Source organism: Dreissena polymorpha, chromosome 9, assembly GCF_020536995.1.
Source record: "Dreissena polymorpha isolate Duluth1 chromosome 9, UMN_Dpol_1.0, whole genome shotgun sequence".
NCBI classification, from domain to species: domain Eukaryota; kingdom Metazoa; phylum Mollusca; class Bivalvia; order Myida; family Dreissenidae; genus Dreissena; species Dreissena polymorpha.
This window is the reverse complement of record NC_068363.1, coordinates 77,587,594-77,605,369: the sequence shown is the minus strand read 5'-3', so window position 1 is coordinate 77,605,369 and position 17,776 is coordinate 77,587,594. Positions and strand designations below refer to the sequence as shown.

The 17,776-nt window shown below is 36.5% G+C and overlaps 2 protein-coding genes across 12 annotated transcripts in view; both read right to left on the bottom strand.

Annotated features, from left to right (window-relative positions):
• Positions 1–313: 313 nt before the first annotated feature.
• LOC127846420 (uncharacterized) lies at positions 314–8,119 on the bottom strand. Its single transcript, XM_052377645.1, has 3 exons — positions 7,642–8,119; positions 4,450–5,438; positions 314–3,919 (listed from the first exon to the last, which is right to left on the bottom strand). The coding sequence occupies exons 1-2, from the start codon at positions 7,716–7,718 to the stop codon at positions 4,454–4,456; spliced, it is 1,062 nt and encodes a 353-aa protein (XP_052233605.1). The 5' UTR covers positions 7,719–8,119; the 3' UTR covers positions 314–3,919; positions 4,450–4,453.
• Positions 8,120–13,812: 5,693 nt separating this feature from the next.
• LOC127844592 (uncharacterized) overlaps positions 13,813–17,776 on the bottom strand; it is a 53,133-nt gene continuing 49,169 nt past the window's right edge. For all 11 annotated transcript variants that reach the window (XM_052374975.1, XM_052374967.1, XM_052374973.1 and 8 more), the window contains one exon: positions 13,813–17,624. In XM_052374975.1, the coding sequence (XP_052230935.1) occupies positions 15,297–17,624 (2,328 nt within the window). In that variant the 3' untranslated portion in view covers positions 13,813–15,296. The remainder of the gene's footprint in view (positions 17,625–17,776) is intronic.

Sequence of the window (17,776 nt, the reverse complement as noted above, 5' to 3'; positions counted from 1 at the left end):
CAGCACTTCATGCTGAGAGGAGCTTAAATGTAATACGATGTTTGAAAATGCGAAAATGGGTCTAATGCCATATGCAGGCTATTCTGGACCTACACTGGGTGCATAACACCCATTTTTGCACGATGCGACTCATATACAGATCTGTGTCTTAACATACTCGACCATTTGTAGTATTTTGTTTTGACTTTGATCAGATTGAAGTATTTAGAGTGTGTGAGTTTGAGGAAGATACTTTCATATAATGTATTCCAAGATAACGCTTATATTTTTCCATAATTTATACAATTTTAGTTTCAAAACAAAAAACCGCATATATAATGTTGTACACACATGATATCTAATGTATTTTTGTTAAATATCTATAATATGGTAGCATAGTGATGACACAATTATTTTTGCATTTGAATATTAAATTACTTGAAAAGCCATTCAAATATTCACAAACTTGTATTTTTATTAAAAACCGAATAATTTTCCTTTTGTAAAAAGCTGTTTGTACTAAACTCAAAGATATCGCTTTAACCAAATACATGACAACAAAATACAGTGATTTCAATGAACCATAAGGTCCAGTGTCACATGTCAGGCTTGAATATCAAAGAAACACCTCGGTGTCAGTCGTCAATACTTATACACAATTATATATGACAGTAGTAAACCTTGACAGTTAATAAATAACTAAAAATATAGATTTTACAAGAGCACTGCATAACGGGTGCAGTTTTGAATAAATGAAAGCTTGTCAAAAATTTTTTATTTTTTTTTAACAGGTCACAGTGACCTTGACCTTTAACCTAGTGACCCAAAAAATGGGTGTGGCATGTAGAACTCATCGAGTTGCAGCTATATATGAAGTTTCAAAGTTGCAGGTTGAAGCACTTTGATTTTTGAGCCAATGTTCAAAACCTTAACAAAATGTGAAGGTTTTAGCAGGACGCGGACGGCGGACTACGAGCTGGCTATGACAATGACTCGTGTTTTCTCCGAAAACAGCCGAGCTAATAAAATCATGACCCACCCAAAAATAAAAAGATGTGTGTAATATTCAGCTATTTTAGCTCCGAAATTTTGCTCAAAAGGATTAATTAACAGTACAAATGTTTATCTCAGTGTTTCTTGATTAAAATAAAGTGTGGCTTGTTTAACTTGTTTAATATTATAAATGTACTTTGTACAGGACTGGCAGCTGTTTAATAATAAGAAAGCAGAAAATTTAAATGCATAAACATATCATACAATGTTGTTGGAAATTTGATACTTAAACACACACAAAGAGTGTCTCCTGGTCACCAAGTAGTAAACACCAGTCTTGTAATGATTAAAATATGTTATAAAAACATAATGAAAGGTTAAGGCAAAATAACACAAATGACAAAAATAAAAACACATGTTATTGTCATTAACAAAAATAAAATGTAACAAGGGCTGTTTGTAAAACATGCATGCCCCCCATATTAGCCGTCACTTGTAGTGGCAGCCATTGCGTGAATCCGTTTTGTGTCACTGTGACCTTGACCTTTGACCTAGTGACCTAAAAATCAATAGGGGCCATATGCCAATCATGATTAGTGTACCTATGAAGTTTCATGATCCTAGGCCAATTTATTCTTGAGTTATCATCAGGAAACCATTTTACTGTTTCGAGTCACTGTGAACTTGACCTTTGACCTAGTGACCTGAAATTAATAGAGGTCATCTGCCAGTCATTATCAATGTACCTATGAAGTTTCATGATCCTAGGCGTAAGCATTTTTTAGTTATCATCCGGAAACCATTTTACTGTTTCGAGTCACTGTGACCTTGACCTATGACCTGAAAATCCATAAAGGTCATTTGCCAGTCATGATCTTTCATGAAGTTTCATGATCCTAGGCCTAAGCGTTCTTGAGTTATCATCCGGAAACCATCTGGTGGACGGACCGACAGACCGACCGACATGTGCAAAACAATATACCCCCTCTTCTTCGAAGGGGGGCATAAAAACAATGATGGAAGAAATATGTTCAATACATAATAGTTATGTATCTATGTTACTAAATATTTCTAAGAACAGAACAAATAGTGACAGTTAGAAATGAAATGAAAATATAAAATCTCTCCTAAACTGCACTCTGCATTTCATTTTACTTTGCAGAAGAATTACGTAAAAATATCGTAGATCATTACAAATCACCTTAAGTAAATCATTAAATTTGATGAACATGCCAGACAATTTTAAGATAAAGTTAAACGTTAAAACAATACACTTATTATATGCAATTCAAATTTTAAAAAAATCATACAAGCAATAAGAGTTGATTTCTTGCTACAGATGATAGCATGTTTTAAAATTGTGTGGCAAAACAATAAATCCTGGGAGAATAATGCCATCAAACAATTAAACTAAATCCATGTTGCCAAGAAGTTTATTGTGACACAACTTTTTCAAACAAGTTCATGATTAAACTAGAGCTTTGTCACAGGCATGACTGACGAATACCCCCACATGCCGCATTGACACAAAATCTTTTGCATGTTGTCTTCACAAAAAACAGCGGACACCATGCTTAATGTTTAAAATGCATAAAGTGACCCTGTGACCTAGTTTTTGACCTGGCATGGCCCAAGTTCGAACTTGAACTACACATCATCTTGATACAACTTCTGACCAAGTGTGGTGACGTTCGAACTTGGCCTTAAGATCATCTAGATAAAACTTCTTGACAAGTTTGGTTAAGATCGGATGAAAAGTACTTGAATTAGAGAGAAGACACCATGCTGAATGTTAACAAATGCAGTAACCCCGTGACTTAGTTTTTGGCCCGGCATGGCCCATGTTCAAACTTTGCATAGAGATCATCTAGCTAAATCTTCTGACCAAGTTTGGTGAAGATATTGGATGAAAACTACTTGAATTAGAGAGCGGACAACATGATGAATGTTTAAAACGCACTAAGTGACCCCTTGACCTAGTTTTTGACCCGGCATGACCCATATTCAAACTTTCCTTGACATCATCTAGATACAACTCCTGAACAAGTTTGGTGAAGATGGGAAGAAAACTACTTGAAACTACCCAATGTTTAAAACGCACTAAGTGACCCCATGACCTAGTTTTTTACCTGCCATGACCAGTGTTCGAACTTTGCTAAGAGATCATCTAGATACAATTCTGACCAATTTTGGTGAAGTTCAGATGAAAACTACTTGAATTAAAGAGCGGATACCATGCTCAATGTTTAAAATGCACTAAGTGACCCCGTGACCTAGTTTTTGATCCGGCATGACCCATATTCAAACCTGACCTAGACATCATCTAGATACATGATTTGACCAAGTTTGGTGAAGATCGGATAAAAACAATTTGAATTAAAGAGCGGACACTTAATACGGACCGACCGACAGACAGACAAGCTCACTCCTATATACCCCCCTAAACTTCGTTTGTGGGGATATAACAATCCGTAGCAACACAATACATCATCCATATGAGTTATGTGATGTGTTTAGTGTCGCCATGAATTCATAATTTAAGCACACATTCCAAAATGTTTGGTAATGAAACTTGTGAAACAAAACTATTGTACGCTAAAAACGACGATTTTGTTGTCATCATATGGTACCGATTGTCCCACAATGATTGAGGCTGTGCTCCTGTTGTAGCAGACTGACAATGGGTAGTTAAGTCCATCACTACTGGTAGCGAGAGTTGCCAGCTTCTTCCTGCCTTCACAATCAAGCTGTATGATAGTGTTAGAACCCTCTCCACACACCAGCACCTGTCCTTGAGCTGTCACATGAATACCACGTGGCCATTCTAGGTCTGGGTCTGTGAAAGTGTGGAGTATTGTACCATCTCTGGCCAGAGTGAGGACCTTGTGATGGTTCAAGCTGGTAAAAAATATCTTGTCACCTGTTTGATTCACTGCACACTTCCATACTGCAAAGGCGAATAGTATCAATGTAGTCAATTTTTTTTACATAACAAATATGTTCACAAAGACACTTACGTCTTATTCACTTTTTTTCAAATTTATAGAGTATGATTTTTTAACTATTCTGCTACAATTAAACATGTATGAATGCATAATTATTTTATGCTGAAACCCCATTATGTACAAATTTATAACATTTTCACAATAATACATGTGGTTTCTGAGATACAGATCGTACGGACATAATTAGAATCATGGCATTATTTTAAATTGTATTTCATATAGCCTTAACTTTTATACAATAAAAAAACAAGTTCTTATACATTTAATGATACTTTGCAAAGGATTGACTTTAATGTATGGCAGTTTTCATTTAAATATATTGCCAAAATCAGGTAATTAAGTTCATGATTTGCAAACATAATTATATCAGGAATAATTAATTAAATAAAATTAAATTGACATGTTGACTATAAAGTTGTGAAATTATTAATAAATTCCAAATAATATCTGGATATATCCACTGTAATATTACCTTTTTATTCGTCTTCTGTATCCTCATACAGTTTTTTTATGAAGTCTCCTCTCATAGAATACCTGTAAAGTGCGTTGTCAGAGGTGAGATACAGGTCCTTCTGATAATGAGCAATACCAACACATTCATGTTGAAACTGTAAATTTCTGCCCATAACCAGGTGCCCACCATTCACTGAGACAAACTGGACCTCATGTGTCTCCTCGGCATTTACAGCAACAGCTACTTCACTTGGTGTGATTTGACAAAAGTCACTTGGTTCAGCATTTAAATCCCAGTGTGCCACCACCTTGTATTGCTGATCTAGTAGCTTAACACAATTATTATAATCATCTGCTAGAAGGATCTGATCACTGGAGAAAACACAGATGGCAATGATACGACAGAATGATGAATCACTTGGTATTCCCACATGATACTCTGACTTTCCTTGCACAGTGAATACCTGATCCGGGTAACTGAGCACAATCCTCCCCAGGCCTGACAGTGTAGAGACAAACTGTTCAATATGAATGTCAGCCTGGAATGTCACTAACCTTTTTGCCTGAACTGCATTCTCCTTCAGATAAGTTTCAGACTGCCTAATTTTTTCCAGACATTTCATACTTGCAATAAATGAAAGTTCTGCTTTGCCCTTATCAACAATATCATGAATTGCGTCACTGAGATGTTTCAGTTCATTTTTAAGCTTGCTGCAATTATCCAAATCAGTCTTGAGAGAAGCTTTCAGAGTGGTCATCTTATCATCTAGTTCTTTAATTGTGTTCTTTTCAATCTTGTCTAAAATTGCATTTATTTTCTGGCGTGTTTGACGTATTTCATCTAATTGTTTGTTGCGTGAGACCTGCAAAGACTGCATGTTGGTGTTCCAATTGTTCTCCAGTTTCTTTATTGTTTCCAGAATAGTTTGGATCTTTCTTGATACTTGCTGCAAATCTGGTGCAGGTCCTTTGACTGACTCGGATATCAGGGTTACTTTAGCACATTGTCTGGAAGGAAAACAATACTTATATATTTGTAGGTTGCTTTTAATGGCCATTATGAACAAATATAGCTGAGCTTTGGTTTAGCAGAGGTCTTCTATTTTTAAAATGCTCTTTTCAGGTATTATTAGATTTGGAATGTATTCATTTTAATACAGGTATCAAAATACACAGAATTATTATAAGTTATTATAATATTGTAATTTTTTCATATTATTCACATTCACACACAAAGTTAATAATTATTTATTATTATTTCATGCTTTTCTAAGGTTTTTAAAGAAATATCAGTGAATTAAAACTGGTATTTCACAGTTTAAAACAGTGAAAAATAACAGTGAAATTTATCAATAATTTTCATTATTTGAACGGAACTATTTATAGATATCTTTGGTTTCCCCATTGTGACCCCTAATGTTACCAAGGGCGATAACTCTGCATTGCATGTTTATAAAAACGCACATATAAGCTTCCATTGAACTTACATGATGTAATAACATTTTGGGGCACCCAACGGGGAATTATATTGTCCAGATTTAAAACAAGAATATCAGTGAAACTGATGGATGCTCCCCAATGATGCGCTTTGTCAATCTATGTGTTAATAACCACCTAAAAATATTTTATTGGCCTTGGTGACCTTGACCTTGACCCCAGTGACCTCAAACCTCATTAAAATGTAGAGGCCCATGCTAGGTACCTACATGCCAAATATAAAAGAGATCGGTAAAGTATTGAAGGTGCTATGAGAAACTGTTTCAAAAGCGTGACGGAAAATGTATTAATAGCCTTGGTGACCTTGAGCACAGTGACCTCAAACCTCATCAAAAGGTAGAGGTCCATGCAAGGTACCTACATGGCAAATATGTAAGAGATCGGCAAAGTATTGAATGCCATATGAGAAACTGTAAGAAAAGCATGACGAAAAATCTATTTTTAGCCTTGGTGACCTTAAGCCCAGTGACCTCAAACGTCATCAAAAGGTAGAGGTCCATGGAAGGTAAATACATGCCAAATGTAAAAGAGATCGGTAAAGTAACAAAAGCATGACAGAAAATCTATTATTAGCCTCGGTGACCTTGACCTTGATCCCAGTGACCTCAAACCTCATCAAAAGGTAGAGGTCCATGCAAGGTACCTAAATGCCAAATATGAAAGAGATCTGTGAAGTATTGAAGGTGCTATGAGAAACTGTAACAAAAGCATGACGAAAAAATCTATTATTAGCCTCAGTGACCTTGACCCCAGTGACCTCAAACCTCATCAAAAGGTAGAGGTCCATGCAAGGTACCTACATGCCAAATATGAAAGAGATCTGTAAGTATTGAAGGTGCTATGAAAAACTGTAACAAAAGTGTGACGAAAAAATATATTATTGGCCTCGGTGACCTTGACCCCAGTAACCTCAAACCTCATCAAAAGGTAGAGGTCCATGCAAGGTACCTACATGCCAAATATGAAAGAGAACGGTAAAGTATTGAAGGTGCTATGAGAAACTGTAACAAAAGTGTGGCGGAAAAATCTATTATTAGCCTCGGTGACCTTCACCCAAGTGACCTCAAACCTCATCAAAAGGTAGAGATCTATGCAAGGTATCTACATGCCAAATATGAAAGAGATCTGTAAAGTATTGAAGGTGGTATGAGAAACTGTAACAAAACTGTGACGGGAAATTATATTATTAGCCTCGGTGACCTTGACCCGAGTGACCTCAAACCTCATCAAAAGGTAGAGGTCCATGCAAGAGATCTGTAAAGTATTGAAGGTGCTATGAGAAACTTAACAAAAGTGTGATGGAAAAATCTATTATTAGCCTCGGTGACCTTGACCTTGACCCCAGTGACATCAAAGCTCTTCAAAAGGTAGAGGTCCATGCAAGGTACCTACATGCCAAATATGAAGAAGATCGGTAAAGTATTGAAGGTGCTATGAGAAACTGTAACAAAAGTGTGACTGAAGGAAGTAAGGAAGTATGGAAGTAAGGAAGGAAGGACAAACTGGCAACTATATGCTCCCCGAAAATTTTCGGGGAGCTTAAAAATTCAAAATTTATCATTTGTAAGCATAAAATAAAAAGAACATTAATAGAATATCAATTTTAATTCACTCGTGAATTAATATTAATTGCAGTACATTTCTAGATTTTTGTCTTCATGAAGGTCACATTTCTGAAAGAAATCCTCCACTTCCTTGGACACTGGCCACTTACTTGTGTCTCCCCTTCCATATGTCACATGTTTCCCAAACAACTGACCATGCAGGTTTATACATTTCGCACAATAACATTTAAGACAGTTATTGCAGTAGAATTCTGCCCACTGGTCAATGTTTTGTTCTAAACATGGCGAACAACAAAAGTCTGTAAATGAATCAGAGCCTTTAGCCACAGTTGACTGAGAAAAGGTCGCCATCTTGAATATTGTTTAAGTTAAAGAAAAATTAATCCTGTATGTCCTCAATTTAATTATAACTTCACTACTTAATATTTTCCAGTACCACAGAAATATTGTTCAAACAAGAACACATTTCATACATGTCAGATTTCAAGCAACTAACAAATTGTTTAACCCTAACAAGATAACCTCCGCAGTTTCAGTTGATTTGTTCAACCCGCAAACAACAGTAACTAAACAAATCTGTCCCATGAGTATAAGGTTTCACCAAATCAATAACTATACAGCAAGTTTGTATGTCGGTTTAAAAGGTAGACAGACATTTTGAAAAATGCTTTGTCATAACTTATCGATCCTCTGCTCAGGTTTACATAAAGCACACTATTTTGTGTAAAGTTAAAGAAAGATACCAATCATAAAGGAAACCTGAAACGTTGCATTTATAAATGAGAGGTTTATGCTCCTTAAAAAATATATATCTACAATCATTAAGCTGATATAGTGGCCTAATTACAGATAACACAGTAAATTTAATTTACATATTTCTGTTTGAAATGTCACAGAAGTAAAGAACGGAATGTTTGTTACAATTGTTAAACTAAATAGCATTGTGTGATCTTTATGTATTAACATCATCTATGTGACATTCTCACGAAATATCATGAAATATGTTTACTTCCTGTTTATTTAAATTAAAGGGGCCTTTTCACAGTGTTTGGCATGCTTTGAAGTTTTTCATTAAATGCTTTCTATTGATAAATGTAAACATTTGCTCTAAAAAGCTCCTGTAAAAAAAATAAAGAATAAAAGTAAAAAAAGAAAAAAAGTCACCCTCAACAGGGCTGGAATCACTGACTCCTGGAGTCATAGGAGTAAAAAGTCTACCATTTTACACCTCGACCATCCTTCCGCACACAATGGAAGTGGTATTTTATACTATATATAACCAATCCTTGTAGTTTCACAAAATATAACGACAACAACAGAACTCCAAATTATTTAATCGTTTCGCGTTGCAACGCTTTATAATTTTCAGGTTTTTAAATCGTCAAAAGATGCATATAATGGGTATATTAGAGCATGATTAATGTTCAGTATTACTGTTTCCTCACAAATAGCATAACTAAATCGAAAATTTGCGAATCTGAAACAACTTTTCTAAATTTTGTCAATTTACCAAAACGTGAAAAGGCCCCTTTAACCGTTCTTTAAAATGAAGTGTGTGTTTTTAGTACTTCTACGCATGCTGTTATTTAAAGGGGGCCTTTTCACGTTTTGGTAAATTGCCAAAATTTAAAAAAATTGTTTCAGCTTCGCAAATTTTTGTTAAGTTATGATATTTGTGAGGAAACAGTAATACTGAACATTTACCATGTGTTAAAATAGTTAATATATGCATCTTTTGGTGATTTAAAAACCTGAAAGTTATAAAGCGTTGCGACGCGAAACGATTGAATAATTTGGAGAGTTCTGTTGTTGTCCTTATTTTTTGTGAAACTACGAGGATTTCTTATATCTGAGGGGGTAATCACGTGATAGTCAAGACAGTTATTTTTCGCCGTTTTATACCCTTTATTACTACTGTTGTTTTTTTAATAACGCTCACTTTCCAGCCATATCAGTAAAAAAGTAATTTGCGTTTATTTCGTAATTTAATTCGCTTTATATCTCGACTTTACTCCCCGCAAATTCTCTTAGTGGAGCCCTAATTAGGCCATCCCGCTAAGAAATTTCGCACAGAGTAAAGTCGAGATATAGATCAAATATTACTATGAAATAAAAGCCAGTAACTTTCTTCCTGATATGGCTGGAAAGTAAGCGAAATAAAAACAAGAGAAACCGCCTTGCGAGTGCAGACCGCTCATCTATTTTTCTTTTTAAAGGTGAAGGGACCTATCTCAATACTTCAATCACAAAGGAGGGAGGGGTGGGTGGAGAGGGGTGTATAGTATGGGTGTGTGGTCATTTATAACAGTATCTTCCAAAAATGCAAAAAAAAAAAAGAATTGGGGGGGGATTCTTGGGTGGGATAGTTGGACGGTCTTTCAAAAATAAAATAATAAATATGAATATGGGGGAGGTCGGGGGTATAGTGTGAGGGTGTGGTCATTTTTTAGATGATCTTTCGAAAAAAAAAAACTTTTTTTTGGGGGGGGGGGGAATTCTGGGGGGGGGAGTCAACTGTGGTATGTCAGGTAAGAGTTATTTTGTCAAAGTATCAATCAAATCTGATCATAAATAAAGAAGTTATGGCAATTTTAGCAAATTTTTCTAATTTGACCTTGAGATTCAAGGTCATTCAAAGGTCAAGGTAAAATTCAACTTGCCATGTACAGTACCCTCATGGTAGCATGAAAGTAGTTGAAGTTTGAAAGCAATAGCCTTGAATTTTAGAAGTAAAGTGGATCTAAACACAAAATTTAACCATATATTCAAAGTTACTAAGTCAAACAAGGGACAAAATTGTCTCAAAACCAGGTTTTAATTGTGAAAAAAAAAATCTGATAAAGGGAGACAACTCAAACTGAACTTTTGAAATGAACAAACAAAATTAACCTCCTTTGTAAGTTTGTTTCAAAATAAATCTATTTTTAGTGGTGGCGACCTTGACATTGGAGATATTGACGTGCTTCTTTCGTGCAACACACCGTCCCATGAAGGTGAACAAATGAGCCAAATGATTTTAAAATCTCACAATGAATGACATAGTTAAGGCCCGGACAAGCTCATTTATGGCCATTTTTGACCTTTGAACTCAAAGTGTGACCTTGACCTTGGAGATATCGACGTAATTCTTTCGCGCAACACACCTTCTAAAGATGGTGAACAAATGTGCCAAATGATTTTAAAATCTCACAATGAACAACAAAGTTATGGCCCGGACAAGCTTGTTCCCCCCGCCAGCCGACATTCGCCAATCTAATAACCAGTTTTTTCCTTCGGAAAACCTGGTTAAAAAGGGCCATAATTCTGTCAAATTGACAACCACAGTTATGCACCTTGCCCTGAACTGTCATCTTATGATAGTTTGCAATAGCTTTGATACTTTAGGAGTAAAGTGGACCAAAACACAAAACTTAACCAAATTTTCAATTTTCTAAGTATAAAGGGCTCATAATTCTATCAAAATGCCAGTCAGAGTTACATAACTTTGCCTACACAGTCCACTTATGATAGTTAGTAAGTGTTGCAAATATGAAACTGCGAAAATGGGTCTAATGCCATATGAATATGCGTATATTCTGGACCTACACTGGTTGCTTAACACCCATTTTCACATGATGCAGCTCATATACAAATCAGTGCCTTAAATTACCCGACCAATTGTAGAATTTTGTTTTGACTTTGATCTGATGGAAGTATTTATAGTGTGTGAGTTTGAGCATGATGCTTTCGTATAATGTATTCCAAGATAATGCTTGTATTGTCCCATCATTTCAAAACAAGGAACCATATATTGTTGTACACAAATGACATACAATGTATTATTTTTTTAATAATTATGATATGGTTACATAGGGATGACCAAATTATTTTAACATTTGAATATTATATTGAATGTTTGCCATTCAAAAGCTCAAAAGCCATTCAAATATTCAAAAATGTGTATTATTATTAAAAACCCAATAATTGTCCTTTTGTAAAAAAAAGATTTGTACTAAACTCAAAGATATCGCTTTAACCAAATACATGACAACAAAATACAGTGATTTCAATGAACCATAAGGTCCAGTGTCACATGTCAGGCTTGAATATCAAAGAAACACCTCGGTGTCAGTCGTTAATACTTATACACAATTATATATGACAGTAGTAAAACCTGACAGTTAATTAATAACAAAAATGTAGATTTTATACTTGTAAAATCATAACTCAAACAAACATATGACGGTGTATGTTACATTAAGCCATTTTAGCTAAAAAAAATTCTCAAAAGGATTAATTAACAGTACAAATTTTTATCTCAGCATTTCTTGATTAAAATAAAAGTGATTTCTTTAACTTTTCTATTATAAATACATTTTGTTTTAGGTCTGGCAGCTGTTTAATAATAAGACAGAAGAAATTATAAATGAATAAACATATCATTTTTCTTTGTTTGATATTTGATACTAAACCACACAAAAAGAGTGCCCCCTATACACAAAGTATTAAACACCAATCTTGCAAACATTAAAATATTACATTGAATGAATATGCGAATATTCAAACTAGTAACAGTTAGTGTATCCAGAAAAACATAGTGAAACGTTGTCGCAAATAACACATATTACATATTACATAAATTCACGTATACTAATAATGCACACTTTGTAATGATTTGTAATGATTTTTGTTAATTACCTAACCAGTAATTATTTGTTTTGTGTTTCAAACATGTTAAATTTAAAATCAAAATGCCGATACAAAGAGCGAAAAAGAATTTTTATGCGGAAATGAGGTTTTCTTTTATACCAAATAGAGGCTTAACTACAGAATGGCAAAACCAAGTACCGGGTATGAGTGTCTGGATTATATTTCTGAACTTTAAGAATTAATCATGGTATACTTTAAAATGAATAAGGTTAACAAATCAGGTCTTTAATTAACTGATGATTTAGAAATATGCAAGTAAATTGTTATTTAATATCGTCACATATTTAACCCATTTATGCCTAGCGTCTAGAAAAAAGGCCATGGCAAACAGCGTAGGCCCAGATGAGACGCCTCATGATGCGGCGTCTCATCAGGGTCTGCGCTGTTTCCTTAAAGGAATTTCTGTAAGAAGTATTCTAAATATAGAAATAAATATACTTGACATCCCTAATTTTGGAAATAAATTGATTCAATTTAGAAGGATGGGAGAGTCCACTCGGCATAAAAGGGTTAACCAACCCGACCTGACAGTCAACGAGGTAGACAAAAAGTACATGTTTCGAAATAATTGAGTTATTTAAATGTTATAATATCATATAAATAACTCGTGTGATGTCACACTTAACTACCTGAATGCAATGTAGTCTACTTCATGGTGACAATTATGTTAATCATCTCTGTTGAAATGTATCGATATAATTCATATGAGGTAAACAAGACAGCTCAAGGGCAGGTCCAGTTTTAATCCAAGGGGCATCATGTGAACAAATTTTGAAGAAAACTTGGGCTCCGTCAAGACTGACTCAAGCCCACTGAATGGAAATTATGAGTACAAAACAACAGGATACCAAGCCGCGATTGACGCGGCACGGAATAAACACGACCGCGCAATCAGCCGGCAATCAGCCGCCAGTCGCCGATGTGGATGCGACAAATTAGGGACTGGAGCTAAACAAGTTGGCGGCAAAGGGAACAACCATAGAAACATGGAATTGTTGCTCTTGATTGTGTTCCTGTTCGCTATATCATACTATTATAGTTCTGTTCAAGTGCAGTTCAGGATCATACTAACATGCACCTTGTTTCACTGTTTATATTACTGTAATATGCATTCATTTTGAACCGAATGATGTTTCACGAATAACGTTTCCGGAGCCATCTACATTGTGCACATATTTAACGTAAGTTTTTGTGTATGCCTTTGACTCTGTAGGCAACGCATTACCTACTCCACATAAAATGTGTACATATTATGATTTGATAAAATACCATACTCCGTACACAAACGTTACTTTTGTTTATGTATTATTATTTTTTATAATACTAAACATGTTTTGGCCATAGCTTTTATCAGTAGTATCAATGTAAACAAAACCATAGGAAGTGATGCCAACATCATACATTACGTCGTTTGTTTTAAACCTTTGTATTTCAGCTCGATGACGTCGAAAGCCCTTTAAGGTCCGTAAAGACATTCATATTAAATTGAAAAAGCGTTTCACTCTGTATCTATACGGTTGACACTGGCCTGTATGACAGATCTTTTTAAAGCACGTCAAAAATACTGATGTCGTTCTAAGGGCTAAAGCGTTACTAGTATCAATATTGACCTTTGTACAAAGGATATACAGAAAAGAGACATTTTTTCTTTCAAATGCTTTAATAACAAAATTGCACAAAATATACAAATGTACGTTTTCTCTACTGTCCTACAATGACAACAATTAACGTCGACATTTATTTAGTATAGATCATTTGGAATGCATCGATATCCGTACTTACAAAATATAAAATACTATTTAAAACAGTATATCCTATATGTCCGTTGGCTCTCTAAAATCTTATTAATTAACCCATTCATGCCCAGTGGACTCTCCCATCCTTCTAAATTGGATCAATTTATTACCAAAATTAGGGGTGTCAAGTATATTTATTTCTATATTTAGAATATTTCATAAAGAAATTCATTTAAGCAAACAGCGCAGACCCAGATGAGACGCCGCATTATGCGGCGTCTCATCTGGGTCTACGCTGTTTGCAATGTCCTTTTTTCAGGACGCTAGGCATAAATGGGTTAATAAACCGATATGTAAAATCATGTTACTTTTTTTAGTTTCAATGATCCATTGAATTTAGGTAGAAAACACTGACATGAACAAATGATCAAAGATCAGAAGGTATGTACGTGATCACTTATGCAACATGTTCAATATCGCTCCCTTGGTGCAAAAGGGTACCTTGTGCCTTCTAATTTCAATGTCACATGGTACATTTTTGCACCGAGGGAGTGATATATTGTCGAATAACGGCTTCAGTAAATATATTGTTAAACTATTAGAGATAATACATGTTTTAAAGCGTGACGAACTGCGTTTAAGTACATGTTTCGATGAACGAGCACCTACATTTGACAAAATAAGTATAAAACACAAAAGTGTGAATCCTTATCAATCGAATCACGACTTTTAATTGCAGAAAAACATGAAATTTTAATGTATTCCACAAATGCTGACATTTGTCATTCACAGAACAGTGTGAAACGAAACAAGTACGAAATTATTTGAAAGATACAGTTGCCATAAAATATTTTCGAACACGATTTCTTCGCTGACCTCAATGTTCGAGGGATAATAGTTTTCTTTCCGAGAAATCAGTATTTACCAACTGGTTTTATCAACGCTTATTAAAATATAACGGTTAAAGGGTGTTCTAAAAATGGTTGACAAAACTAATCATTTATTTTTAAAAATGATTTTTTTCTTTTTGGTAAGTAACATAACACAAACTTATTCAAATCCGATAGATTGTAAACTAATTATGTATCATGTATCTAGCGAAAAAATAAAAATGGCAACGTGTGTATCTTTCAAAAATACTACACTTGTCTGTGGCATACACAAACGCCAGATATTGAGAATAAAAAAAATATCAAAATTAAATGTAATTTAAATTAATTTTACGACAAGAGGTACATTTGTGTTTGTGTAAATGGTAAAAAAAAACTGGCAAATGCCTCATGTCGGCCACACGTTATCAGAAGTTATCACTTGCAAAAAAAACAACTTTGACAATATTTTTAACACAATCACAGTTTATTGACAATCGTAGTTTTAAACTAAATTGCCATGTAAGAAACCTCGTCAGTGTTCTGAACAGCAGACGATGAAGACGTTGACGTTGCAAAAATATTCCTACGCGCTTCGTAAGTAGTTCCAAAGCTTGGGTTTCTAGTATACGGCGAACTACCTTTTGTTATCCGGTCGAACGCAGAGTGACTGTAATTCGCAGCGCGGCGGAGTTTAGCTCCATAACCATCGTCTACGACATTGTCTGCGCGGTCGTTGTCAAGGTAACCATTGTTTTCATGAAAACCGTTTGTCACGTGATGGTTTGATGGAGATGACGTGGAGACCACGTGGCCATTCGACAATGGCGTATATTTGTGGTTAGCGGGCGAAGATTTTGGTGTGACGTAGGTCGAATGTGTCTGACCTTCAGAAAACTGTCCTTGCGGCGTAGAATAAAGGCTATGCGGAGAATTATAGGCAGTAGAGACATCTTCGCGTCTATTTGGCGTAGATGGATACGTTTCGCCGCGTTTGTCTGTCGTCCAACGTGACGGAGGCGAATATGCCGTGGACGGTTGGGCACTGTAAGGCTTTGCTGCAAGACTGGACTGCGAAAACGATGGTGCATCAACATTCTGAATATGGCTTTGGGATTTACCGGACCGAGGCGGCAAAGGAGGCGACGCTTCCGGTAAACCGTCACGGTTGGTAGCGCTCTCCTCATTATAAGACTCAGTTTTATCAAATTTATCAATGAGCGACCCGACAGACTGTGCATTAATGGGAACGCGGTTTCCGGGAGTGACGTAATTTTTGTTTTCGAGTACAGCTCGTTTACGAGGCGTGTCCGGTAATGCAGCGTGCTTTTCCGGTGTATTTAGGGTCTTTGACAATCGACCGTAAGGGGAGTCTTCTGCGTTCAATGGACGAGTGTTGTGTGTGTGATTCGATGATGTTTGAGGCTGAGTTTGGTCATGTCCGTTTTTCGAATACGGGTTTTTACTTTCGGCCCCGTCATATCCTTTAGCGATATCGTTTGAAATATTGCTCGTTAAATTTGCAAAGTTTTGTCGCAGTGATTTTGCCGGTTCCGCATGGAGTCGCGGTATATTTGGATTTTCGAATTTCCCCTGATTTTCGTAGTTATTTATCATCCTAGCTTTGTATGATGGGGCCGCAACCGCAACAACTCGCTTGGACTCCGCGCCGGGGCTCACGAATTTCCCATCTGGAAAACCATTGCCGTTGTCATTCGCGTTTGATCCACCAGACTTGCTATTAAACAGGTAACGTTCATTATTATTTACGTCATTTTGCTCCACGTTTTGCCTCATTTGCGGAGGGACGCCATTTTGATGTTCATATCGATTGACGCTTGCCAAAATATCGTCTGCATCTGGATCGTCTATCGGTGAAATGATAGTATCGGGAATCGGTCGGCTGTTAAACTCGCTTTCAAGGCTCGCTAAAAGTCCATTATCTGGTACCTGAAACTTGTCGCCAAGTTTGAAACCGGAAGTGGATGCGGTTGGATAATTTGGCCGGTGACCATCATATGGGGAGGATATACAGATGCCATTTTGTGCAGCAACCGGAGATTCATACGCTTTAGGATCGCCTGATTTTGTGTCCTTTGACTTTCGACTATGATCGTTGTGCTTTTTCGAGCTTCCGCTTGAAAACTTCTGCTTCATATTATTTTTAAACTTTGAAAAGGACTTAGCGGGGCTTTGCGTCTTCGCTTCGGGAATGCCATCTGCCGCGTCACATTCAACGCCTTTTCGCACCTGCTCGCGTTCTCGCTTAAGCCACGCTTTCAACGAGAATTGCTGAGATTTCTTGTCGCTTTCCTTTGTAATAGTTACTGCAGACGACGAGTCGTGATGAATGCCGGTGATGCCATTTTCTGCTGGAGGAGTGACATGACCACTCGGAGGTGGTTGACCGGAAGTAGTGAACGAATTCAGTTGTTGTTGTTGTTGATGATGCTGTTGTGGATATTTATAGCCTTGGAAACGTTCTAGTTCAGAATGGTTTTCGTAATTTGGAGGCGGAATGGGGGAGAACGGCGGAGTGCCGTTTTGCGCGTGCGGTTTAGGCTGAGGCTTTCTGACGTCAACGGAAGACGGCGGCATTGAGGTCAGAGGCTTCGGCGACGATGAGCGGTCGCTACTGGGATGATAAACGTCGTCAGCGTTTCGAGACCGGCTTGGTTTCGGTGGAACCGTCGGTCTTGTCGACTTGTCGGCCGCTTCTGCCCAACGGGCGTTATTGCGCTGCGCTGTCGACGTTTTCGGGTCGTTGACGTTATTGGAGTCTAAACCTTGGAGCACGCCAGCGCGGAATGTACCATAACCCTGGAGGGAACTCGCCGACTGGAAATAAAAGGCAGGACAGGTTTAGGTCTTGTTATATGTGCACTAAATTTTTAAGATGATGAATTACTTAAACATATTTCGTTTTGCTCAAGTGCATGTTAATCCGATGTCTTATAGGGAAACCATAAGGTCCATTTCCTGTGCAGTGC

What these genes read in the sequence shown, in the direction of transcription:
- LOC127846420 (XM_052377645.1), bottom strand. Translation starts at nt 7,718, where the DNA reads ATGTTATTGTGCGAAATGTATAAACCTGCATGGTCAGTTGTTTGGGAA. An exon ending in ATATGGAAGGGGAGACACAA is followed by an intron (nt 5,439 to 7,641) that starts GTAAGTGGCCAG and finishes TTTTCCTTCCAG; the next exon opens with ACAATGTGCTAAAGTAACCC.